The 27,641-nt window shown below is 44.1% G+C and overlaps 3 protein-coding genes across 3 annotated transcripts; all 3 read left to right on the forward strand.

Moving 5' to 3' along the window:
- The first annotated feature begins 5,294 nt into the window (after nucleotides 1-5,294).
- On the forward strand, nucleotides 5,295-6,904 carry LOC121868101. The gene is made up of 3 exons (XM_042368370.1): nucleotides 5,295-5,401; nucleotides 6,045-6,245; nucleotides 6,520-6,904. The coding sequence occupies exons 1-3, from the start codon at nucleotides 5,295-5,297 to the stop codon at nucleotides 6,902-6,904; spliced, it is 693 nt and encodes a 230-aa protein (XP_042224304.1).
- An 868-nt stretch (nucleotides 6,905-7,772) lies between these two features.
- Nucleotides 7,773-8,567, forward strand: LOC121868102 (keratin-associated protein 6-3-like). The gene is made up of 2 exons (XM_042368371.1): nucleotides 7,773-7,987; nucleotides 8,348-8,567. The coding sequence occupies exons 1-2, from the start codon at nucleotides 7,773-7,775 to the stop codon at nucleotides 8,565-8,567; spliced, it is 435 nt and encodes a 144-aa protein (XP_042224305.1).
- Nucleotides 8,568-8,592: 25 nt separating this feature from the next.
- Nucleotides 8,593-26,893, forward strand: LOC121868103. Its single transcript, XM_042368373.1, has 4 exons — nucleotides 8,593-8,680; nucleotides 9,300-9,427; nucleotides 20,620-21,095; nucleotides 25,153-26,893. Exons 1-4 carry the CDS (start codon nucleotides 8,593-8,595, stop codon nucleotides 26,891-26,893), a joined length of 2,433 nt encoding a protein of 810 aa, XP_042224307.1.
- The last annotated feature ends 748 nt before the right edge of the window (nucleotides 26,894-27,641 follow it).

The following is a 27,641-nucleotide window of genomic DNA, read 5'->3' on the forward strand; positions in this document are numbered from 1 at the left end:
GCGTTTTCTTTACCCATTGACCTGCCGTCTTACGAAAAAAACTCCGACCGACAACTCGTTCATTGTCATCATCTTCACCATAACCATCATCATCCACAACTTCCATGAGCATCAGCATCATCGTCATCATCATCATCATCTTCACAACCAATATCATCCTCAAAATCATCAACATCATTATAATCATCAACATCACAACTATCATCATCCTTACAACCACCACCACCATCATCATCACAACCATAATCATCATCATCATGATCATCGTCATCATCATAATCTTCACAATCATCATCATCTTCATAACCATCATCATCAACACAACTATCATCATCATCACCATCACAATCACCACTACCACCATTATCACATCATCATTATCCTCACAAGTATCATCATTATCATCACAATCACCACCACCATCACATCATTATTCATTGCTCTGGTCTGGACCAACAGTTTACTGTGAGGCAGACAGTAAGACGAAGGTGACCCGAGTAATATATAGCCTGACTGGTTCTCAGCACAGGTAACGGATTGGCGTGAAGGGTGTTTCAGTTGATAAGTGATCTATAACATTTTTGTGCATGAACTTAAGATTGTCGGATGTTCTCATTTTGTAAATGGTCGTTACACATGGAAGGGTCTGCTATATGTCTTTGTGCTAACAGAGGCTGTGATATAAAGAACTTTGTGTATTGGCAGGCTGACGGTGTGGAGCCGTGTAGGTGTAGTGGAGGGTCCATAAAACACCCTATCTTGAGATAGCGTTAAAAATGAACAGCTTATCGCACGAGGTGTGAGACCAAGGTGTGTAGCGCAGCCCACTAGTCACATACCACAAGGAGAGTTTTATGTTGCGTCATGGTGAGGTGGGTCTTGGACATGGAGCAGAGCGTGAGACAGCGGGTGTTATTGTTAGAATATTTACATATCACATTTGAGGGATGTTACAGTCATGCTGGATAGCACCATTTTATATTAAAGATAAGCACATAATTCAAAATTTTACCGCAACTTAAAACGGTGACATTGTAAATTAGACTTTCGCAGAATGTCAGATACAGTTTGTAATGTCTACTATATTTTATAACTTAGGTTAGTGATATATTTACGATATCCAATAAAATTATTTACATTTTATAAAAAACGTACGATTGTCGTTACAATATGAAGATGATCAACATCTGTCTAAATACAAATTGTTATATGGAACCACAAGCCATTCAGAAGCTGCAAGAAACTGGTAACCAGATCGATATTGACAACAAACATTTCACCTCGCCAGGTGCGTGATGCAGCGGCCACGCACGCCCACGAGGCAGTGTGGTCTTATCCCCTGGGATAAAACATATCTCATGTTACACATCGCATGCACCGTAACGTCCCGAATTATAATTATTTGGTGCAAAAAACAACAACTCAGAATACGGATATAGAGCGCTATAAAGGGCAGTAAGGTGTGGGTGGGTGGGAGTGAGTTCCATCAACAACAATGCTCTGGGCACTGCCAGAAAAAGTCGTCATGGCCGCTGGGACAACAAGCTGGGCTGGCCGCATGTCTTGCTTGTGACTCCATAACGGTCTGTTTACCATAAATGCTGTAGGTGCACTTGTTAGCTTGGCTTGTACTAGGGAGAAGATATCCAGGATGCCATTTGATAGAAGACGCGTGTGTAAAGCCAAGCCATGTACCTCGCGTGGCCGCCTGTCTTCCAACCTCAACCATCATAAGCTACTCTAAAGCTGAAACTAATCAGAGATGCAACTTAAAGCACCCAGAGCTACTAAGGCCACCCCCATGCGCTCCTCTCAGTCCCAGACCTCCATAAAATATCACTGTGTGAAGGTGTGGAACAACACCCCATCCGAGCAAAGACTACGCTCCTTCCTTTAAATCACCTCTTAAAAGATATCTATTCTCTAAGTATTAATATTTCTTGTAATACCTACTATATTTAAAGTACCTGCTTTTATTGTACCATCAAAACCGTTTGTGGAAATTATCATGTAAATAGATAAGTAATTACCATTGCAATAAACATAATTGCCAACTAGACATAATCCTGACAGCTCTGTTCTCTTGTTCAACCTTATTACTGTACAACCCATGTTGTACTGATCCCCATTATACTTATGTTTTTCAATTCCACTGTAATTTATGTATACAGTATATAAATAAATAAAAAAATAAAATAAGATATAATTAATAAATATTGAAGTGATAACCGTGGTAACATTATGAGATGTTCTTATTACCACCATGCTATTGTACTATTCCAGATAATACTAAATGTTACATAATACTTCCTTGAATAAATGTATAGTATATATCAGGTGCCTACAGGAGAGCTCAGGTTCTCAACTGGCTCAGCCATGTTAACATTATTATTATCCACTCTGTATCTATGTTTTTCTGGCTAAATAAACTGTTTCAATTCAACCTCGCCCGACCTAGACGTGGGATGAATACGAACAATACTCACTGTAAACTAAACAGCCCCTCGTATTTCCCTCTTTTTGATGTTGTGACCAGCGTGACGAGAGATGCCCCGGTACCACAACACTCAAACCTGGAAACTACTCCTCTCCGTATATATGAGACATCTCTCAGAGACAATTTTGGTGTGTGAAAATAAATACTAAACATTCGGTACCCAAAGAAGCAGTATGATCGTCATTACATTAATTTAGCCGCCTCCACTTCCTCAACTGAAAAGGCAGGTACCCATTCCATGATGGGTCGACTAGGGTACCCAGGAACGAACCAGCAACCCCCACTCAGTATTACTTCATACTTAAAAAATAATAATATTTTTCCTCTACCTTACGGTATTTGTGAGACAAGACACGTAATTCATAGTTTATTTAGAGACACGAGTTAGTGTGAGCTACCTCGTCACCACCAACCAAAAAAACCTCATCTTCCGTCAGCACAGAAATTCCACAGAAGTGAATTATCAATTATCCTTGGAGGCTGGACCTGACCATATAATGAGAAAAGAAAGAAAAAAACGCATATTAATGGGGGTTTTCACATCACAGCATCCAGTTTGTTTGTCATATAACGATCAGGTAATTTTGCTTGAGTTAAATTTTTTGTTTGTTTATCATTTTATAATTAGATTTATAGTAAGCTATTGTGTCTAAAGTCGTATAGAATAATCTAATGAAAGATGGTCCATTAATAATTGAATAATACTAGATTATGGAAAATTAAGCTGAAGTTCACAGAAATAAATATTTCACGAAATTACCAGGAAAACATTTACCATTAAGGGGGTTCAGGCCCCCGCTTGGCTCATCCATGCCAATATTGTTGTTATTGTTCACTTCGTATCTGTAATTTACAGGCTAAAGTTTTGCCGCTAAACAAACTGTTTCAGGGTCAATATCAATATCATCTTCGAGGAACTAATAGAGTAAGGTCACAGGCCCTCGTAGACCTGTCATTTATCTTAACTTTCTTGGATATTGGAGTCAACTGCTGTGTGGTGGAAGTATAGAAATCCACTATGTAAATATTTATTTGCTTAAAAAAATTATACCAATTAAAAATTCATCTTGAGTTTGAGTTACAAGGAAATAGACCAGTCGGCCTCGGTGGCCCGTAGAAACACCACCGTAGGAGGACCACCTGGCCCACTATCATTGTATATTCATGATCTGAGATGGTGGTTTTGTGTGGTCACACGTACACTGTAGCGCCACTTGGTCCTCTGATGGGCCTTGTCTACCTCCCTACTATCCTTCAGATTTTTTTATGTGAAGTGGGTCCCGTGGTGTCCCTTTACTAGTACAGACACATCACACTTAATACTGAGCTGTCAGTACACATGGGGATCAGTATGGCCAGTAATACACTCAACCACCTCCATGTCCCCAATTGTAAAGTTCGTTACGCAAGCACAGCTGGGTATATTAGGGATGCCCTGGAACCAGCAACATATAGGACAAGAGTCGAGACCCACCTTAACCTAGCAAATATTACTGGAGTCTAAATCTAAACTTGTCTAATTTAAAACCATTGCTACGAGTTCGCTCCTGGTTGGATACTTTGAGTACCTTTGTCATATCACCTTTGTTTAGCCCTGACCACCATTTATACACCTCGATCATATCGCCCCTCGCTGTACGTCTCTCGAGGGAGCGCAAATTAAGATGTTTTAACTTGTCTCTGTACGAAAGTTCTTAATGCCCGGGATTAGTCCTGCCACTCTCCTCTGAATGTCTTCTAGGGATTCTATATCCATTCTGTAGTACGGTGACCAGAACTGAACCGCATAATCCAAGAGAGGTCTCACAAGCGCAAGATATAGTTTTAGGGTAACCTCGCTTGTCTCTCCATCTGTCTGTCCCCAAAATAATTCGAGAATAGGTTTGAGGATTTCCTAATTTTATAGATAAACACTTGGTGCAAATGATACCAAAACTGACGTTATGGTTGTCATCATAATTGTTTTTGCAATGATAATTATTCATAAAGCATTCTGGGTGAAAGAAAACAATGACATGAGACGAACTCCACCGGTACCTACATTATCAAAAGTTCGATATCTACCCTGCCATGGTAACGGTTCGGGGGTTTTCTCTCGTGGAAGACGTTTAATTATATGTTGATTTTCGTTCATTTAAATCCCTTAGATATGAAAAAGTAGTAATACCTCCATAACTAAATTAAACTTCCGTCGTTCCTGATTGGTTAAAGTGAGTTTCGTCTTCGGTCACTCAGTAGCTCTTCATCATTTTATAAATTATTCTTTCGTTCTATATATTTTCACAAATCAACTAATCAGTTATCATATGAAATAATATCCGAAAGCAAGGAGAAAAATAGCGTACTGAACATCATAAAAAGGGAAATTTAATATTTCCCTTATAAAAAGATGAGCCATGTTCGGTTTCATCAGCGCTAGGGTTAGGCTAGACTAGATGATGTTGGCGTTAGGTTAAGTTAAATTACATTACGTTAGTTTAGGTCAGGTCTGTTAAAATTTGGTTGAAATAAATTGGGGGCTAATATTCAGTTGATCAGTCTTGTCAATGACTGATTTGCAGCACAATTTTCTGAGGGACTGAAGACGTCCATGATAACAGAAGGCTTGAGGCCGCCGAGAAGACTAAAGACTGAAGACAAACACAGAACGTGGTGATTGGTCCTGTGACTGTGACTCTGGGTGTGATGTGACTGTGGCTGTGACTATGGGTGTAACTGTGGGTGTGACTGTGACTGTGGCTGTGGGTGTGACTGTGACTGTGGCTGCGGCTGACTGTGGGTGTGACTCTGGTGTGCTATGGCTGTGGGTGTAACTGTGGGTGTGACTGTGACTCTGGGTGTGACTGTGGCTGTGACTGTGGGTGTGACTGTGACTCTGGGTGTGGCTGTGACTGTGACCTTGGTGTGGGTGTGACTGTGGGTGTGACTGTGACTGTGGGTGTGACTGTGACTGTGGGTGGCGGCTGTGACTGTGGGTGTGACTGTGATATAACTGTGATTGTGACTGGGTCCGACTGTGACTGTGACTGTGGGTATGACTAGGGTGTGACTGTGACTGTGGGTGTGACTGTGACTGTGGGTGTGACTGTGACTGTGACTGTGGGTATGACTATGGGTGTGACTGTGACTGTGGGTGAGACTGTGACTGGTGTGACTGTGACTGACTATTGGGTGTGACTGTGACTGTGACTGTGGGTATGACTGTGGCTGTGACTGTGGCTGTGGGTGTGACGTGGGTGACTGTGCCTGTGACTGTGCTGTGGGTGTGACTGTGGGTATGACTGTGATTGTGGGTGTGACTGTGACTGCAACTGTGACTGCAACTGTGACTGTGGTGTGACTGTGACTGCAACTATGAATGTGGTGTGACTGTGACTGCGACTATGACTGTGCGTTGTGACTGTGACTGTGGTGTGACTGTGACTGTGACTGCTACTGTGGGTGTGACTGTGACTGTGACTGTGGGTATGACTGTGACTGTGACTTGACTGTGGGTGTGACTGTGACTGTGACTGTGACTGCGACTGTGGGTGTGACTGTGACTTAGGTGCGACTGTGACTGTGTTTGTGACTGTGACTGTGGTGTGACTGTGACTGTGACTGCGACTTTGGGTGTGACTGTGACTAGTGTGGGTATGACTGTGACTGTGACTGGTGTGACTGTGACCATGGATGTGACTGTGGGTGTGACAGTGACTGTGGGTGCGACTGTGACTGTGGTTGTCGGTTTGACTGTTGGTGTGACTGTGTGACTGTGATTGTGGGTGTGTGACTGTGATTGTGGCTGTGGGTGTGACTGTGACTGTGGGTTGTGACTGTGGGTGTGACTGTGACTGTAACTGTGATTGTGACTGTGGGTCCGACTCGTGACTGTGACTGTGGGTGTGAGTGTGACTGTGACTGTGGGTGTGACTGTGACTGTGATTGTTGGGTGTGACTGCGACTGTGACTGTAACTGTGACTGTGACTGGAATTGTGACTGTGGATTGTGACTGTGACTGTAACTGTGATTGTGACTGTAGTGTGACTGTAACTGTGATTGTGACTGTGACTGTAACTGTGATTGTGACTGTGACTGTGGGTGTGACTGTAACTGTGATTGTGACTGTGACTGTAACTGTGACTGTGACTGTGGGTGTGACTGTGACCGTGATTGTGACTGTATCTAACTGTGACTGTGACTGTAGGTGTGACTGTGACTGTGATTGTGACTGTGACTGTAACTGTGACTGTGATTGTGACTGTAACTGTGATTGTGACTGTGGTGTGACTGTAACTGTGACTGTGACTGTAACTGTGACTGTGGGTGTGACTGTGACTGTGACTGTGACTGTGGGTTGTGACTGTTTGACTGTGACTGTGACTGTGGGTGAGACTGTCAATATAACTGTGACTGTTGATGTATGAGCTGTGACTGTGGATGTGGGTATGACTGTTACTGTGGATGTGACTGTGACTGTGACTGTGATTGTGACTGTAGGTGTGACTGTGACTGGGTGTGACTGTGACTGTGGGTATGACTGTTACTGTGGATGTTACTGACTCGTGACTGTGATTGTGACTGTGGTTGACTGTGACTGTGGGTGTGACTGTGACTGTGACTATGACTGTGACATGGATGTGACTGTGACTGTGACTGTGGGTGTGACTGTGACTGTGGGTGTGACTGTGACTGGGTGTGACTGTGACTGTGGGTGTGACTGTGACTGTGGGTATGACCATGACTGTGGGTGACTGTTACTGTGACAGTGACTGTGGGTGTGACTGTGACTGTGACTGGGTGTGACTGTTTGGGTGTGACTGTGACTGTGGGTGAGACTGTCACTATAACTGTGACTGTGGTGTATGGCTGTGACTGTGGATGTGGGTATGACTGTTACTGTGGATGTGACTGTGACTGTGACTGTGATTGTGACTGTGGGTGTGACTGTGACTGGGTGTGACTGTGACTGTGGTTTATGACTGTGACTGTGGATGTGACTGACTGTGCCTGTGATTGTGACTGTGGGTGTGACTGTGGGTGTGACTGTGACTGTGACTATGGGTGTGACTGTGGATGTGACTGTGACTGTGACTGTGGGTGTGACTGTGACTGTGGGTGTGACTGTGACTGATGTGACTGTGACTGTGTGGGTGTGTGACTATGACTGTGGGTATGACCATGACTGTGGGTGTGACTGTGACTGTGACAGTGACTGTGGGTGTGACTGTGACTGTGAGTGTGACTGTGACTATGGGTGTGACTGTGACTGTGGATGTGACTGTGACTGTGGGTATGACTGTGAATGTGGATGTGGTGACTGTGGCTGGTTATGACTGTGACTGTGGATGTGGGTATGACTGTGACTGTGACTGTGGGTGTGACTGTGACTGTGGGTGTGACTGTGGCTATGGGTGTGACTGTGACTATGACTGTGACTGTGGGTATGACTGTGACTGTGGATGTGGGCATGACTGTGACTGTGGGTATGACTGTGACTGTGGATGTGGGTATGACTGTGACTGTATGACTGTGACTGTGGGTGTGACTGTGGGTTGACTGTGACTATGACTGTGACTGTGGGTGTGACTGTGACTGTAACTGTGATTGTGACTGTGGGTGTGACTATGGGTGTGACTGTGACTGTGGGTATGTTTGTGACTGTGGGTGTGACTGTGACTGTGGATATGACTGTAACTGTGACTGTGTGTGTGGCTGTGACTGTAACTGTGACTGTGGGTGTGATTGTGACTGTGGGTGTGACTGTGACTGTGGGTGTGACTGTGACGTGACTGTTGGTGTAACTGTGAGGTGTGACTGTGACTGTGGGTGTGACTGTGACTGTGACTCTGGGTGTGACTGTGCTGTAGGTGTGACTGTGACTGTGACTGTGATTATGGGTGTGACTGTGACTGTGATTGTGGCTGTGACTGTGGGTGTGACTCTGACTGTGACTGTGGGTGTGACTGTGACTGTGACTGTGGGTATGACTGTGACTGTGGATGTGGTTATGACTGTGACTGTGGTTGGGGTATAACTGTGACTGTGACTGTGACTGTGGGTGTGACTGTGACTATGGGTGGATTGTGACTGTGACTATGACTGTGACTGTGGTATGACTGTGACTGTGGATGTGGGTATGACTGTGACTGTGACTGTGGGTATGATCTGGACTGTGACTGACTGTGACTACGACTGTGACTGTGGGTGACTGTGACTGTAACTGGGATTGTGACTGTGGGTGAGACTGTGACTGTAACTGTGACTGTGTGTATGACTGTGACTGTTGATGTGACTGTGATTGTGACTGTGGGTGTGACTGTGACTGTGGGTATGACTGTTACTGTGGATGTGACTGTGACTGTGACTGTGGGTATGACCATGACTATGACTGTGGGTGTGACTGTGACTGCGACTATGACTGTGGGTGTGACTGTGGCTGTGGGTGTGAGTGTGGGTGTGACTGTGGCTCTTGGTGTGACTGTAGCTATGACTGTGGATGTGACTGTGGGTGTGACTGTGACTGTGGGTGTGACTGTGACTGTGGTTGTGACTGTGGGTGTGACTGTGACTGTGGGTATGACTTTGACTGTGGGTGTGACTGTGACTGTGAGTGTGACTGTGACTGTGACTGCAACTGGGACTGTGACAGGTGTGGCTGTGACTGGGTGTGGCTGTGACTGGGACTATGACTGGGTGTGACTGTGACTGAGTGTGACTGCGACTAGGTGTGGCTGTGACTGTGACTGGAACTGTGACTGGGTGTGACTGTGAATGGGACTGTGACTTGGTGTGACTGTGACTGGGTGTGACTGTGACTAGGTGTGACTGTGACTGGGTGTAACTGTGATTCTGACTGTGACTGGGACTGTGACTATGAATGTAACTGTGGGTTTGACTGTGACTGTGGCCGTTACTGTGACTGGGATTGTGACTGGCTGGGTGTGACTGTGAGAACATTGTTGGAATGTTTACTCTCGAACATAGTCTGGAAATTAGTGACATATAAAACCTGTGGGTAGTCTTCTGCGATAACTGACTGGAGACAATATTTGTTATGGGCGGGCGAGGGTGTGGAGGGACAGACTGAGTACTATATGTCATCACACTCTCAGGGATGTGGTATATAATGTTTGGTGTCTGTTTTGTTGAACTTAGCGTAACTGAAGCTAAAATGCTCTCTCTCTCTCTCTCAAAATTTCAAGATTCCAGTTAAGTAAGAGAACTAAACATTTGTGTTAAACTGAAATCATCAGCGAAAGCATATCAACAATACTGTGTGAGACTTTGATCGGTTTTTGGACATTAATATGAAGTGGTAATGTTATATGCAGACAGGTGTCCGGGGCGTCACCCAACGTCAACACACAGTGACCAGCCACACACTGTAGGCGTCGACGGTGACGACCATCCCTGAGGTGCGTCCAGACCCTGCCTCCACTCTTCCTTCTTTCTATATATGGAAATAAATATTAAAATCATGTAATTTCCAATCTGCTATGGTGTGTCTGCCTCCGCCTGTCCATACAGCAATACCCTACACAAGCGTATAGCTTACCTGACTCACCTCTTGGAAAATACCATAAATACCGTACATTTAGTCAAACGCCACGTAGTTATCAACGGCTGACGTCATGTGTGTGGCTGAGCCTGGTCTTCAGTTTCACGTTTTATCCCCCTCAGTAGATGTAGTCATAAACCCGGTGTTCTTGAGTAGAGGGAAAGGTTTTGACAATGAGTAAAAGACCGCCATTATTTATAAAAAAAAATAATAATAATAATAAACGGTTTATTAATAGAGTTGCAGCCGGTGGCTGCAACTCTATTAATAAACCGTTTATTATTATTATTATTTTTTATAAATAATGGCGGTCTTTTACTCATTGTCAAAACCTTTCCCTCTACTCAAGAACAAGGTATCTGGAATGTGTACCAACTAGTAGGCTGGGGTGTTCACTAGTTAATTAAAGATTTAAGGTTATAGTTTGTTATACTGTAGATGATGTCAAAATTAATAATTGCAAGCTTCTCGGACGGTGAGAAGCTGTACTTGTATCTTATAGGTCCAGATCCATGAGTGTTTCCTCAGTCTGGGTATTTTCTTTATACCAGGAAATGTGCTGGAGAGTTTAATTTTATCAAGTGTGTGTTATGATACATTAAGATGCGTCACTGGAGAATGGTTGGAGGAAAAGGAGGGAGGAAGAAGAGGTAAGTAAGAGGAAGAAGGGAGGAAGAGATGGTTGGAGGGAGGGGAGGGTTACACGCTCGGTTGTGGGTGAAGGAGTCCATCATCTTCCACATTACTTCCTCTGTCTAAGCAAACTCACTAATCTCAATGACACGTGACTTTCACATAGCAATCCGGGCTTACACGCGTCAATACTCGTACTTTTTAGTCTCTCATCGACTGTTACAGTACATATATTACATATTATAATTATACACATAATTTCATCAACATGGTCACTCCAGCACCCGAACTTAAATATATAAACATAATTATATTTAAACGAATTTGAACAATCAAAGAACGAAAACAGAAAAACACTCAAACAGATGCAGAATTTACCCCACTACCTGTTCTCTGCCACAGTCGCAAGCACTATTAGGTTCAGCAGATGACCTACACTTAAGACTTGCTCTCTGTGTAGATATAAAGTCACTTGCACCTCTCACAGCACCTTCCCGTCCTACCCTACACTGTCATCTTCCCTCAGTTGTGTGCGTGGCAGCATAGACCACCCCTCCCCCCCCCCCTCCCTCACAGCTAAGTGAGGGTCAGCCCCGCCCCTCAGGACTGTGGGTCGCAGGGTGGGCAGCACTCCTACGCTAACTTAGTTGGGCGCGCTACCCTGGCTAGCCCACAGAGCCTCACCACCACCACACCTCAGTCTCTCACTCTCCCTCGCCGGGGGTGCTCACCTTACTACACGCTTCTCCTCACCTTGTGGACTCTCTGTGACGAGGAACCTGTTAGTCCTGAGGAACAAACGCGAGTAACATTGAACACAGTTTTGGAGACTTGAACGTGAAGATAAGAAGTGATCCTTGACAAGCTCGGTGACCTGTGAGTATTATGTTGTTGGTGTTCATTTAGTCCGTGTTGCAGCAATTCGTGTTCTGTTTGCTAATAAAGGGACGTCGGCGTAGTTGTATGTAGATATGTAATAATGGAAAAATTAGTGCCAACAAGATAGGTTAATTTAGAGTTCTGAGCTCTTGTGTTTACTTAATTTTTATTTTGTTTAACGTGTAATATTCTGCGTGAGTCAGAGACAGTATAAGATGTTTACTTCATCAGCTTCGTGTACAGCCTGAACAACGTCACTGTGACATCTGTGTGTATTTAATTCTACAAGTGTTTAACGTAAACATTGACCTCGTAGTGTATACACAACCCCAAATACTGGCTACTATAAGAGATCTTGAGTCCCATTTAACTGTTACTCAATGTAATACTTGGTACGTCTCTTAACTTTCATAAACTGTAGTTCACAGATACATCCAGGGTTCGACTGCGACTACTTCTACTAACTGAAGAGGTGAGGGGCACCTAACCGGTTCATTAAAAAGTAGTTTCATAATTATACTGAGACTCTACGAACTCAAAGTAAAGGATCGTTGCATGAAAAAAGTGAAAGTATCTAAATAATGTAGAGTCTCACAGTAATGTTGATGCTGTTTTTAGGTGTTATTTTTGTGTTTTAGGTAAAGGTAAACCGTGTTAGGTGCACCATTACGTCTTCTCTTGTGAGCAATATTTGCTTTGCGAATATTTGAGGCTGAACTCAGTATCCTAAAAGTGGCGAGAGTCCATAACGAGTACACGGTGTAGGTGACTCGTACTGACAGTAAACATGAGCTCTTATCCCAGCGTCATGGAGGTAGTATGGGTGATGACGCCACCCATTGTTTACATAATTACTTAGTCTAACTTTGAGATGTGGTTAAAGCAGGGGTTTTTTTTATTAAAAAGCTTAAGTATACAAATAAAATACAAATAAATTTACATTAGTTAAGGAAGCTTGACTCTAGTAGGTTGAGGTTGGGTCAGAGAGTATGTTCTTTCAAGCGCTGTCAGATGTGTGTGACATCATCTATGTTATGTAGTGTAGCGTCACCACAACACCGCGATACGTGGGGGTGTGTTCCCATCACCACCATGGTCTTAATAAGTATACTTATGATTTTTATCTTTACCATTTTTAATTTATTTTTATCTTTATTATCTCTTATCGTTATTATAATTATTATAATTGCTACTTTACTAATAGTTGTATGTACAAAGAGGAGAGAGTTCAAAATCATATTTACCTTCAGTATTTAGTTATAAGTGTACGAGCACCGCTATGGTAGAGCAGCAGCAGCTGTTTATGTCTCCTACCACACAGTGAAGCCCCATGATGGTAGCAGTGTTGAGTTACCATAAGTACAACACGCGATATATCCCTGAACACTGTCAGTCATGTCTTATTACCTAACTCATCCGAACTTATGAAGGAGCCAGTGTGTATGATGAGTTTCTTGACACACTGTTGCCTTTTGAGAGTTGTCAACGTACCAGAAGGAGAGGTCAAGAACGCAGCGGGACGAGCGATTCCATCACCAATTTAGTAACTTGTTAAAGGGTGTAGTTATCAATCGTAGACTGTTACGTGAGAGCGAACACAAGATGACGTAGTGTCTTGTGTAAGCCTAAGTATTGAACAAAACAGTCACGAGACATGGTAACAATAGTCTAGCTTTCAATTGTACAACATTAAGTGAATGTGAACACAAAATGACGCGTGTGTGTGTGTGTGTGTGTGTAGTGTAAACATAATATAGGGTGTTTTACACCCTCATAGTGAGGCCTCAGTGTCGTCTTCCTCACATAGGGTCAACAATAAGATTCTCAAAGATTCTTACGACACATTTCCCCCCTCTGTCTGGGTCTCTGAGAGCGCATCTCATTGGCTGTCTTATGCTGCAGCGCAAAAATGGCTGCCAATAATAGACATCACGAACACCTTGGGACTGTATCGCAACTAAATGTCTTTACTCATTCCCGGTTAAAGGGATAAAAATTACAGTACATCAGGGACAAAAGTTCGATCACCATTGTGAAAGTGAGCCTCGAGAATGAGTCTGAACTTACTTATCCTGACTGTTGTCTGGTGAGGTGTGTTGTTTTATCTCATTTAGGCTCGATACTGCTTCTGTTTAGGAGGGGCGAGCTGCTGTTCATGACTCTAAGTGTACAGTTACTCATCTGCCCTACAATATATATTTTTTTTATTGAGGTGAAAACCATAGTGGTCATAATACTGTACTGAGCTCACCTAGTATGACTTACAACAGTCTCTTGAAAATCTAGCTGTTTATTACTAACACTTTATAATTTGTGCTCTAAAGGCTCTTCAACTTTACATTGACTCAGAAAATCTATGAGAGTTAGATGCCATTAAGTTAGTGGAGTATATTGTCAAGTCTTGTTGGTGTCATATGGTTGTAGGAACCATAACTCCTCCAATACCGCTACAGGCGGTATTGTTGACGTCAGAATAATGTGTTCCTCGGTCGGTCGTTATAAAACACTGATACACCATTCTCACATTATGACCTTAGCCAGGGTTCGAACCTGGAACATTACCGCTGTATTACCAACAGAGGCTTTAACTACGAATTACTGTTTGCGTTAAGTATCAATGTTTACCAAGCAGGAAGTGTCTCTCAGATGCACTAGTAAGGATGAGTCTGTAAGATACACATATGGCAGTATACGCCTGTGTTGGCTGTGTACCCACTGTTGCTCTCATGTGTACAGTGTATACTCTAGTGTCTTCACTTGTGCCTTACCTGTGTACACCTTAGTGCTTTCATATGTGTACATATTGGCAATCTCATTTGTATAAGCACTAGTAACCTCATATCTGTACACACTAGTACTCTCGCATATGTACACGTTGGTACCCTAACATGTATACACAGGCATACACATTGGTAACTTCACGTGTGTACTTGATGAATGTTGCTTTCACAGGAGCACACTGAGGCTTTCATGTGCCCTGTACACACTGGCGTGTTTATGTATACGCCCTGGTGCCGCAGTGTGCACACACTGGTACCTATACATCCATGTACAGTTATGGATAAAATTCGCTGGACACTCGCTACTCTCTCTCATATGAGTGCTTGAGGATCACTATAGTGTTTGCACGCTAACCTGGCCCGTAAGCCACGCCCCTCGTCTGTAGCTACAAATAGCTGATTGGTTCATAGAAAATGTTCTTGTAGTTGTCCAGTTATTCAAACTAAATATGTTCACAGTTGGTAAGCAGACCTGTTATTCTCTAAAATACAGTGATACTGTATTTATCATAAAAGATCGAAGTCAAAGATGAAATTCGCTTTCAAATGGCGTCTTTTCATATTTCTTTGTTTTGTACCAAACATAAAGAGAACAGAAACAAATTATACCAAAAATATAGCACAACTGGTAATGAACTACAGTGGCTGCTTCCCTGAGCGTTTTACCTTACCCAGTACTGCGCGTATGTATATAAGCGCGTATTTATATAGAGTTTTATCAGTTATATAAATGATTTGGGATATATACAGCTCTACAAACTGTAGTTCATCACCGATTGTGTTATATATTTTGCATCATGAAAAGACGTCATTCGAAAACGAATTTCATCTTTGATTTCACCTTTTATGATAAATATTAAAAAATTTCTAACATCGTCTCTGAAGCGCTAATGCCTTGAAATCATTTGCATTTTGATAGTCCAAATATTTAACATTATTTTAGAGAAGGACAGGTCTGCTTATGAATAACGAACATATTTAGTTTGAATAAATGGACAGCTACAAAAACATTTTCTATGAACCAATCAGCTATTTGTAGCTATCGACAAGGGGCGTGGCTTACGGGCCAGGTTAGCGTGGAATGGGGTTATTTTATAGGTGAAGGAGATTGTAATTTCAACATTTTTTCTTAGATTTTTCTTTTTAATAAGGAGTGTTTTTGCTTCCATTTTATGGCTCCGACAGATGTGTGATTAACAGTAGCAATATTTGATATATAAACCCAATCATATAGAGTATATAATCAGCAGTAGATGCTAGATACTTCCAAATGTTCCGGGACTTTTGTCTACATTACAGCGATACGAAACAGTGTGAAAAGGTAGAACAGTCAGTGTTCCGCTTAACACAATTTTTGTTACACTAAAAAACATAAAAGTCTCCGTCTATTTGGGAGTTATAGAGTACTCAGGTTGTAAAGTCTTGTGTCTGTTTGACTATGATAGCGTTTAATAATTACATTTATATTTAACTTTACGTATGGTCCATAATACAGTACTTTTAGATCCGTTAGCAGCTCCATAACCGTTGACGTTATAACGCTTCAACAGTTGCGCGATGTGACTAGTTAGTAATTACACTAACCATCAACAATAAAAAATGACGAGACATTCAACTCATTCAACCGCCTTTCCTTACCTGACTGATAATAACGCTCACCTAAGAGGGCCAATAAACAATTCTCGATAATCATTATTATTTAATATCATCATTTGTATTTTGACAATTTTGACATAGAATTTGATATTAGTAAAACAGTAACTTACAGTATATTTAAGTTCACCTTTGTTTCTTTTTTTGACGACTGAGTAGTTTAGTTGTTCATTATTGGTACTATTTTATGATGTATCCATGTTATGAACTATCGTATACCTAATGTTATGGAGGATACTTGGGTTATTAAAGGGTAAAGAGAACACACACACTACAGGTCAGCAACAAGCACACCAACACATGTACCCCGGGAGTGAGTCACCGTCTTGACCACGTAACTCAACTATTGCTCCAACACCGCAACAAATGTCAGTACGGCAGGTGTGGCCACGGTGCTGAGGCAAGTGTGGCCAGGGTGCTGATGTAGGTGTGGCCAGGGTGCTGAAGTAGGTGTGGCCATGGTGGTAAGGAAGGTGTCGCTATGGTGGTGAGGCAGGTGTGGTCAGGATGGTGAGGGAGGTGTGGCCAAGGTGGTGAGGTAAGTGTGGCCAAGGTGGTGAGGGAGTTGTGGCCAGGGTGGTGAAGGAGTTGTGGCCAAGGTGGTGAGGGAGGTGTGGCCAAGGTGGTGAGGTAAGTGTGGCCAGGGTGGTGACAGGAAGGTGCACCGTTCCTGCTGGTGATTCATTCCTTATACCTGAAGGATGACGTCATGACACCTTGGGCACATGGCTCTCTCTCTCTCTCTCTCTCTCTCTCTCTCTCTCTCTCTCTCTCTCATGATCCATAACAATTTCTCCGTTTACCTTTTTTCCTCAGTATAATTTCATAATTATACCCCTCCGCCCTCCGCCTTTTTCTCCCCCCTTACTCCTTCATATTATACTTCTTATACATTTGCTTCACCTCTATTTATCCATTATTCCTTATCTTGTTTATTATCTCCTGTTCCTTTGTTAAGTTACCTTTTTTTTTTTGCTTTCATATTTTCTTGTTTTTGTCTCTTTTCGTTATTTCTTTGGTTTTATTTTTGTTTTCTTCTTACCTGTTGTGTTTCTCCTCTCCCTCACTTGTGTAATATCAGCAAGCATGGCGGGAATAGTGACAGAAAGTACTAAATAAATCAAGCAGTGTAACGAACACACACACACACACAAGCACATACACACACACACACACACACACACACACACACACACACACACACACACACCTAGCATAAAATTAATATCAACCTCTACTGTACATTGATTCGTGACGTTTCATATCATTTTATATTAAGCTCAGGCAACAGTCCCTTCATTCTTCCTCGTTCTTAAGTCATATTAATGGCGGTATAATTTTCTCTCTTAACCCATCACGAACCATCACCAGGACAGGCCACTACCCTCACTCCATCAATAAAACAGTACAGTAACGTCAGAAATCGTTCGCCAGCACCACCATCTCACTGTCAGCCTGAAATTAACTAAATATAAGAAAAACTTTAACTTCTTTGCTGAAATAGTTGAGTGAAATATACAGTATAATGGTATGTGAAGGTAGTGGTGGGAGCCCTTACACGTCACACACACTCACACTTGACGGGGACATGTGGTGGTGGTCGAGTGATAGTGTTCGTGGTGGTAGGAGGCAAGTTTAGTTGTATTATAGGTCACTGTAAGTACACTTGTGTTAGTTATTTAATCCATGGATACTGAGAGCTGTTCAGTACACTACAGTGAACGTGTACTGCCCTCACTTGTACATAGTATACTGTGGTTATGTATGTTGGTATATATGCTATGTATACAGTATATCAGTGGGATCTCATACATGGAAACGTGTATGGAGTTAACTTGTGCGTGAGTGTTAGTGTTGATGTCAACAGTGATAACGGGTAGGACCATCAACCGTGTGGGGTATGGACAACAAAGAAGGTGTAGACCCTTAGTGTACTGTACCTGGAGTGTAGGACAACCCACACAGCAGCTACACTCACACTCCCGGCTGTCAGCACACTAGCAGACGGGAGGTGGGTGGGTTGATGCAGTTAGTGAATAAGAATAAGAGGAGCTTGACCTTTGACCTTCCCGCCTCCCACGGTAGTGTAGGTGTGTCCCCAGTCAACCCAGGTCAGTTGAGGGTCTGACCACGAAGTTGTTATGACAGAGATGGTTTACCACTGAATAGTGCTTGATTGGTCAGTTATTTATCAAACATAAATAATGCGCAAAGTTGACTTAATAACTGAACAATCTAGCACTGTTCAGTGGTAAATCATCTCTGTAATAACAACTCGGTGATCAGAGACCTCAACTGACCTGAGGTCAAAGGTCACCCTCAGACACCTGTGGTGTAATGGTCAGCTTGCTCGCCTCGCAAGGGACTGGACCCGGACTCGATCTCCGGGCAAGGTAAAACTATGGATAAGTTTCATTACGTCATTTGCCTCTGTCTACTCAGCAGTAATTGGAAACCTGGATGTTAATCGATTTGCGGATCGTGTTCCGGGGTAATGGTTAGCCAGTGCAGTTGGTGAGTTGTCCGGTCTTCTCGGACTGTTCCTTGACACCGGGTCATGCAGCTCGTTAACTTACGGTGTGGTTGTTGTGTTGGCGAGAGCTTCTACACCTTAAACAAATTCACGCCGAGGTGGCTCTAGGGCCGGCAATCCTCGATCTTGAGGATGACCTCTATTGAGGATTGCCTGTGCCAACTATGTGGTCGGAGTTGGCAATCCCCAATGGAGGTTCACGTTGCTTAACAAAGATGAATGAACAGGCTTAGTGTGGAATAAAACAAAGCCTAGGATTGTTTGTGTTGTCCATGTGGCGCGGTGGTAGCGATCCCTGAGGTATTGTTTGTATAATGGAAGTCCGCGGGCTATATGGACCGATGATATATATATATATATATATATATATATATATATATATATATATATATATATATATATATATATATATATATATATATATATATATATATATATATATATATATATATACAGTATATTGCATCAAATAATATTGGCTGTCGACGAGTCACGCTGACCAGGATAAGCTGAGAAAGTGAGCTGATATGTTCCCTCAGTTGTGTGTGTGCATATAACATCCAGCATTAAGACGGTATATAGGGTGCACTTCATCACGCTAGTTTTTAAGGTGACATCATGAAAACTTTCCAGAACAAATTTTTTATAAAAAAATTGGCTATATTGTGTGAGTGTTGTGACAAGGGGCTGCTCTATTGGTTGTTGTATCATAAGTCTTCTGCACTAACAATTCCAAATTAAATTCCGATACACCGTTATAAGAGCTGAAGTACTGTATGTTCACGGAAAATTTGGTCAGCCTCAATTAATTCTATCAAGTTTATTTAAATCTTGTTGCATCAACAATGAAGTATCTGACAAATGTATCAATAAAAGAAAGAAATTCTTGGCGTGGAGCATTAAATACAAATAAGTTTTCAGTATCCTCAAGAAGCAAACGAGGGGAAACATTCAGTATAACGGCAAATATATGAGGGAGGCGCCCTGTGGGGGAGTCACCCACGTGGAAAATAACTAACATTGTCCCTTCCTCCCTTCCCCTCCCTCCCCATACAGACAGATACATGGATTTTTTATTGGCCACAACAATAAAATATGATGCTTTACAGAATTTCATTATTGAGATCATGATTCCGAATATCTAATGATACTTAGATGAAGAATATCACACACACACTACTGCTACTACCTTGCTGTCACTCGAGTATGACGACCATCCAGCTATGATACAATAATATGAGTTATTAAGGAAGTCATCTTCGTTGGGGAGTTCTGAGGTGACTCGAGAGGACGATACGGAACAGGCAGGGCCGTCCACAGATGTTGCACGTGTGGTGGGCTACATCTAGTGGGGGAGGGATGGTGACAGCGTCTTTCTTGCGCTGGCGTTTGTCTGCCTCCCATACACACACACACACACACACACACACACACACACACACACACACACACACACACACACACACTTTGTCAGTGTAAGGTGACACGTGGTCTCGTCTTTTTCCTTCGGCGTCTTCCAAGCGTTTATTTTATTCAAATCTTCTATATTTCTTGACGTATGGATGACGTCCTTCAGCCTCAAGTACCTGCCAGGGTAGAGGTTCACATCCTGACCTCCACCACCACGTCACTCTCAACAGCACAAGGTCACAGCAATAGTTATCCTCCAGTGTGTAAAGACTAAACATTTACCATCCAACTCTGTGCATCAGTATTATTATCACAGTGGAGCTCACTCAACTATTTACATTATAAAGAACCATTGAGGAAAAAAATATATGATTTTCATGGTGGTTTGTCTCCGGTAGTTATCTGTGACCATCAATATTTTTACCGCTTAAAACACCCCTTAACTAAACAAGGGCTTTACAGTAATGTGGGTAGATATTACTAACATAGAATAAAAAGTTCGTTGAGAATCTTTCATATAAATGTAAGGTTTTATAGAGGTAATATAACCTGATAACATGTCAGAGTTGAGGGCCTCCCCGTTGGTGGCCGCCCCACACACCCACTTGTCTCTCACAAGCATTTCCTCACCCCAGCTGGCCTTCATCAGGGCTGCCTCCACCTTACACCAGGACTGCCTCCACCTTACACCAGGACTGCCTCCACCTTACACCCGACTGCTCCACCTTACACCAGGCTGCCTCCACCTTACACCAGGGCTGCCTCCACCTACACCAGGGCTGCCTCCACCTTACACCAGGCCTCCACCTACACCCAGGACTGCTCACCTACACCAGGACTGCCTCCACCTACACCAGGGCTGCCTCCACCTTACACCAGACTGCCCACCTTACACCAGGGCTGCCTCCACCTACACCAGGGATGCCTCCCACCCACCAGGCTGCCTCCACCTACACCAGGACTGCCTCCACTCTACACCAGGCTGCCTCCACCTTACACCAGGACTGCCTCCACCTTACACCAGGGCTGTCTCCACCTTACACCAGGGCTGCCTCCACCTTACACCAGGGCTGCCTCCACCTTACACCAGGACTGCCTCCACCTTACACCAGGGCTGCTTCCACCTTACACCAGATTACAGTAACCTTAATACTACACGTGAGGAAAACGTGGGTGAGACTCCCACCTCACCCACATAACCCAGCTCTCTCTCTCTCTCTCTCTCTCTCTCTCTCTCTCGCAGTATGGTCACTTATGCATTGGAAGAATTAACCATTTTAAAGACTATTGTTTTTCTCTTGACTATTTAAATTACATACTATCCATAATCCTGTTGTTCACATGATAGCAATAATACGCCATGATGTATACAATATGTGGGCTGCAGCACATACATTAGCCCGTGCACATGAGCGTGGATAATTGCATTGAGAATCTTCCTTGATGATTCACCCTAAAAGAGGTAACATGCTCTGCCTTGTGTAGCAGTGGGCGTCGTCACAATGCCTTCTTTACTGACCCAGCTTTAAGTTGGCCAATAATTCCTCGTTCCTGTACAGTGGCGTCATCCCCACACACTAGGCATATGACTTGTTGTTTGATCGATGACGTCATGAAAATTCAGAAACAGCGCCCTGACTCGCCCCACAGCCTCAAGACAGGTGTTGCCAGTTACCCCAAAACGGATGCACTTTTCCCGGAACTTTTACCTGCCCATGTTTGAGCTTGGAAGCCGTGTAATAAGAGCATCCGTCTCTTTTTTAGTCCTTCAACCCCGTCGCGAAATTAAGGATGGAGGAGAGTACTATCGTAAACATGGTTTTTGTATCACCTTGGTTGGTGTAGGGCGGAGGTGGGTCAGTAGGGACAGCTGGGCTAGGGAGCTGACACTGTCGTCTTGCTTTTTCCAAATATTGTACATTGATACTTACGTTAAGATATATTCACCTTGATGTTCTGTTATTCCTTGTTTTATTTCTCCTTTGCTAAGCTCGATGTCTTTTATCGATCCAATCTCTCTTTCTTCTCCTTCGTTTTATACTGACTTATGTTCTTGTTTATTTGACTCATCTTCACCTTGTTCTCCTCCTCCATAATTTCTCACTCAGATTTTCGTCTTCCTCTCGTTCCTCTCCCCGCCCCTTTGTATCATCTTCTACCTTATCTTTTACCCTTCTCACAGCTTTCCTAATTTTTATCTACTCCGCCTTCTCCTTCTGTGCCTCCCGCTCCTCTACCATATCCTCCTGTCTTTCTCCTCCTTTCCCCTCTCCTCTTCCTCTTACCACCGTCCTTCCTCCTCCTGCTGCACCTTCCTGACCACTAAGTCATGTTCTCTGTAATCATCTCCACTACCAGTCGTGTCTATTTGTTTACTTCCTGTGCCCAAGGTTGTATCATTACAGGTCTTCTACACCAACACGCTTTATGTTTACTTGACTATGTTTTGTACGGCAGTTATTCACAGAGACTATCGCTGGGTGTATGGCAGTACGAGTTCCTCATGTACTAACTTGTGATACTTAGTTTTACATGCAGTTTTTGTTGTCTCACCTCGTGTATAGTTTCTCGAACAACATTTTATCATCGTATCACCCCATTCGTTATCCATTTTACTGGTGTTAGGGGTACACAGTGCTTCTTGAACTAGATGAGTGGAGCAGGTCACTCACACCCTTGCCTAAGACACCTCCTGTAGGTCGTTACGCATCCCTATGACAGTTTAGAAAGAAAATCTTATTAAGGTGTGCAAATGGACAGCGAAATGGGCTTTTGTTGTTGTTTTGCTCTTAAAATGAACAACATTTGATAATAATTGTTCTTTCATCCACATATAAATTGAATTGACATTGGAACCTTAGTTATTATTTTTGTATCTCAAGACATAACTAATCACACCCAAGCCCAATGAACCAGTGTGCTTCACAAGTCTCAAGAAACTTCCTCATTCCTTCAGGATTTCTCGTGTTCACATGAAGGACAGCTGACGGGCTCCACGACGTGCGGGCCTTCGTAATATTTCACTACATTATCTGGAATTATATTCAACAATATGACCTGACACGGAGCGATAGACGGACATACAGACAAGTAGACACACGAACAAGGCCACGTACAGAGGGACGGCAGAAGTATAATAACCTGTTATTAACTATCCAACACTCACCACTATCACCACCACTCTACTACCTTCCTACCACTACCACAATCACCACCATCTTACCACAACCAAACTACCAACACCACCACCTCTCACAACCATTCATCACCACAACACGACAATCTCGACTAGGACCCTACCACAAGTACCACTACCAACACCACCATCATCTACATTTCCCTCTCACAATACAAACAAACATTGCCTGAGTGTCATAGTGGCATTGTTGTATATTAAGATGATGAGAAATGCCACACATACACACACTCACACACACACATACACACACTCACACACACACCTTGACTGTCCCTTCCATTACGTCATCATTCCTTGCTTTAAATAGCAGGCGAAGCGTCGAGTATGTGTTAAGACACTCCACCTGAAGAAGCCTACTCAGACGTGTCTCCCTAACACAACATTCACTCAAGTCTTGTGCTGAGTACTGGCCAGTGTGTCGAGTACGGAGTTGTCATAAGTGCACAAAGCCACGGCCCAGAACCCACCATAAACACACCTAGGACCAGTCTTCTACGCCCACGACCTCTCCTGCCTGGTAAACATCCCCACCACAACCCCCTCTCCTGATCCACCACTACCTACCTCAGTCCCTCCTCCGGGTTCTCGAGTCATCCATCTCACCTCACTCGTATCCACCCCTCACCCCTCGCCATGACCCACTCAGCCACGCCCCCTGCTGCACCTCCACCCACGCCTCCAGGGCCGCGTCACAACACCATCATGAATACTTGGAGGTGGATGAGAAGAGCCGAGTGTGGATAACGGATGAAGGGGGTGGAGTGTGATGTGGATGAGGAGGGTCTGGTTGTGGATGACGGAGAAGGGAGTGAATGTGTGTTGCTGATGATGAGGGCTGATGTGGATGACGGATGAGAGGGTAGATGTGTGATGTGGGTGAGGAGGGTCTGGTGTGGATGACTCCTTTGTCCAACCTTCCTTCGTTTTCTTTGTTCTTATTAATTGACGTTCGGTGAACGTCAGTTGAAATACATACGTACATACATACATACATACATACATACATACATACATACATACATACATATGTGCATACATACATACATACATACATACATACATACATACATACATGCATACATACATACGTGTATACATACATACATGCATACATACATACATACATATATACATACATACATACATACATACATACATACATACATACATAATGGTTGCCCCTCGTGTAACGAGGATGACCGGCCCTAGGGCCACCTAGGCGTGAATTTGTTTAAGGTGTAGAAGCTGTCGCCAACACCACAACCACACCCTGAATTAACAACCACAATAACGTTAGAGTCTGCTACTGTTCTTGTTTCATGTACTGTAAAGTAACATCACATCACAGCGAACGTCTTGGTAGAGAATCAACATCACTCTCAGTACAGCACACGACTAACATTCAGTCTTCACCATAACTTGAAGGGGCGACTGATACAGTTTATTGAGCCAGAAAGGTATTGATGTTAGTATGACAGTTATAGAATAAATTAACATGATGGAGACTTCTGAGAGCCGTGAGTCTCTTGAAATGGCACCTCACTTGAAACGTCTTATAGTATAATTATGTATGCCGGATAATTTGGGGCGAGAAATTTAGAACACTTGGCTTACAATTGAGTTGATGAATTTGGAGAAAATTATATTATAATGTTACAGTCGCACAGGTAGTCGTTACACGCCAGAGTGGCGTCTGACTTTTTTATTAATATATCTAGGTTGATGTTGTCTGCCATGTAACTATGATTACCAATTACCTCATTCAAATTATCAAAAAAGTTTCTGACATTAGAAGTAGAATATCTGTGAATTATTCCCAGTACAATATTTTCTGAATTTCTAAGTTCTTCTGTAATTAGAATTTCCGTCAGTGGCAGGGCAGGTTTAAATAATCTTTGTCATTACTCTATAGTTGGTGGTGCCCAGGCTTGCTATCTGAGTCATGTGAAGTTCGAATCTTGCAAGAGACAATGATGTTGTTCTTGTGTTTCACTCACGTTGTTGTGGGTTTCTTGTGTCCACTTAAGACGCCTGGTACTAGTTGGGCTTTTTTCTGGTTCAGAGAGTGACAATCAGCTACAGGTGGAGGCTAGAGTTTGTCAGGCTAGATTACACCATCGATGGCCGTTTAGCTGTTGGGTAGCGATTATCGGTGTTGCTGCTGTGGTCCTTCCGGGTTGGTCTTGTAGAGGCAGTGAGAGTCAGGCCGGGGAGCCACTGTATCATCCTGCACCAGGGGTCTCTCAGTCAGGCCAGGGAGCTACACTATCATCCTACACCAGGGGTCTCTCAGTTAGGCCGGGAAGCTACACTATCATCCTGCACCAGGGGTCTCTCAGTCAGGCCGGGGAGCTACACTACCATCCTGCACAAGGGGTCTCTCAGTTAGGCCGGGAAGCTACACTATCATCCTGCACCAGGAGTCTCTCAGTTAGGCCGGGAAGCTACACTATCATCCTGCACCAGGGGTCTCTCAGTCAGGCCGGGGAGCTACACTACCATCCTGCACCAGGGGTCTCTCAGTTAGGCCCGGAGCTACACTCATCATCCTCAGGGGCATCCTCAGGAGCTACACTATCATCCTGCACCAGGGGTCTCAGTCAGGCCAGGAGCACTCATCATCCTGCACCTCCAGGGTCTCTCAGTCAGGGATGCTACACTATCATCCTGCACCAGGGGTCTCTCAGTCAGGCCAGGAGCTACACTATCATCCACACCAGGGGTCTCTCAGTCAGGGGAGAACACTATCATCCTACACCAGGGGTCTCTCAGTCAGCCAGGGAGCACACTATCATCCTCACACCAGGGTCTCAGTCAGGCCAGGAGCTACACATCATCCCACACCAGGGTCTCTCATCAGGCCGGGAGCCACACCATCATCCCACACCAGGGTCTCTCAGTCCAGACCGGGGAGCTACACTATCATCCCACACCAGGGGTCTCTCAGTCAGGCCCAGGAGCTACACTATCATCCCCACCAGGGTCTCTCAGTCAGCCAGGAGCACACTATCATCCCACACCAGGGGTCTCTCAGTCAGGCCAGGGAGCTACACTATCATCCTACACCAGGGGTCCTCCCAGGCCGGGAGCTACACTATCATCCCACACCAGGGTCTCTCAGTCAGGCCGGGGAGCTGCTTATCATCCTGCGCCAGGGGTCTCTCAGTCAGACCGGGGAGCTACACTATCATCCTGCACCAGGGGTCTCTCAGTCAGGCCAGAGCTAATATCCACACCAGGGGTCTCTCAGTCAGGCCAGGAGCTACACTATCATCCTGCGCCAGGGGTCTCAGTCAGGCCGGGGAGCTACACTTTCATCCCACACCAGGGGTCTCTCAGTCAGGCCGGGGACACCATCATCCCACACCAGGGGTCTCTCAGTCAGGCCGGGAGCTATCATCCTGCGCCAGGGTCTCTGGTATCATCCTGCACCAGGGGTCTCTCAGTCAGGCCAGGGAAGCTACACTATCATCCTGCACCAGGGGTCTCTCAGTCAGGCCATGGAGCTTCACTATCATCCTGCACCAGGGGTCTCTCAGTCAGGTCGGGGAGCTACACTATCATCCTACACCAGGGGTCTCTCAGTCAGGCCGGGGAGCTACACTATTATCCTACACCAGGGGTCTCTCAGTCAGGCCGGGGAGCTACACTATTATCCTACACCAGGGGTCTCTCAGTCAGGCCGGGGAACTACACTATCATCCTACACCAGGGGTCTCTCAGTCAGGCCAGGGAGCTACACTATCATCCTACACCAGGGGTCTCTGAGTTCCCCATATTATTTTTTCTCTATAAGTCAATATAAAATAAATATAAAAGAACAAATAGGGTTATTGTTTAGTCTCATTAATACTATATGGAGGATATTTTGGCCGCTCTCCAGTTAGAAGACATTTAGTTATGAAACATTGGTACTCATCACTTGGGTTAATACTTTTAGCTCAACTGGCTGTTGCCTCCGCTTTGTCGGGAACTGGTTTGGATCTTTAATTAGTACTTACCCCGCCTTAATATAGACTAACACTATTAATGGTGTCAGATGCGGCTAAATATTTTTCCAGCCACACAACTCTCTCTGTTAGTGGTGTCAGGTGCGGCAGTGTTGTCTTCGAGCCACACAACTCTCTCTGTTAGTGGGGTCAGGTGCGGCAGTGTTAGTCTTCCAGCCACACAACTCTCTCTGTTAGTGGTGTCAAGTGTGGTAGTGCTAGTCTTCCAGCCACACAATTCTCCCTGTTAGTGGTGTCAGGTGCGGCAGTGTTAGTCATCCAGCCACACAATTCTCCCTGTTAGTGGTGTCAGGTGCGGCAGTGTTAGTCTTCCAGCCACACAACTCTCTCTGTTAGTGGTGTCAGGTGCGGCAGTGTTAGTCATCCAGCTACACAACTCTCTCTGTTAGTGGTGTCAGGTGCGGTAGTGCTAGTCTTCCAGCCACACAATTCTCCCTGTTAGTGGTGTCAGGTGCGGCAGTGTTAGTCATCCAGCCACACAACTCTCTCTGTTAGTGGTGTCAGGT

Source organism: Homarus americanus, unplaced genomic scaffold, assembly GCF_018991925.1.
Source record: "Homarus americanus isolate GMGI-L3 unplaced genomic scaffold, GMGI_Hamer_2.0 scaffold47967, whole genome shotgun sequence".
Taxonomy (NCBI): Eukaryota; Metazoa; Arthropoda; class Malacostraca; order Decapoda; family Nephropidae; genus Homarus; species Homarus americanus.

Coding starts and splice junctions, on each gene's coding strand:
- LOC121868103 (XM_042368373.1), top strand. CDS start 8,593: ATGACTGTGACTGTGGATGTGGGTATGACTGTGACTGTGACTGTGGGT. Junction 9,428..20,619: donor GTGACTGGCTGGGTGTGACT/GTGAGAACATTG, acceptor ACCTTACACCAG/GACTGCCTCCACCTTACACC. Junction 21,096..25,152: donor ATACTACACGTGAGGAAAAC/GTGGGTGAGACT, acceptor TGTCCACTTAAG/ACGCCTGGTACTAGTTGGGC.
- LOC121868102 (XM_042368371.1), top strand. CDS start 7,773: ATGACTGTGAATGTGGATGTGGTGACTGTGGCTGGTTATGACTGTGAC. Junction 7,988..8,347: donor GACTGTGACTGTGGATGTGG/GTATGACTGTGA, acceptor ACTGTGCTGTAG/GTGTGACTGTGACTGTGACT.
- LOC121868101 (XM_042368370.1), top strand. CDS start 5,295: ATGGCTGTGGGTGTAACTGTGGGTGTGACTGTGACTCTGGGTGTGACT. Junction 5,402..6,044: donor GCTGTGACTGTGACCTTGGT/GTGGGTGTGACT, acceptor ACTGTGACTTAG/GTGCGACTGTGACTGTGTTT. Junction 6,246..6,519: donor TTGACTGTTGGTGTGACTGT/GTGACTGTGATT, acceptor TTGTGACTGTAG/TGTGACTGTAACTGTGATTG.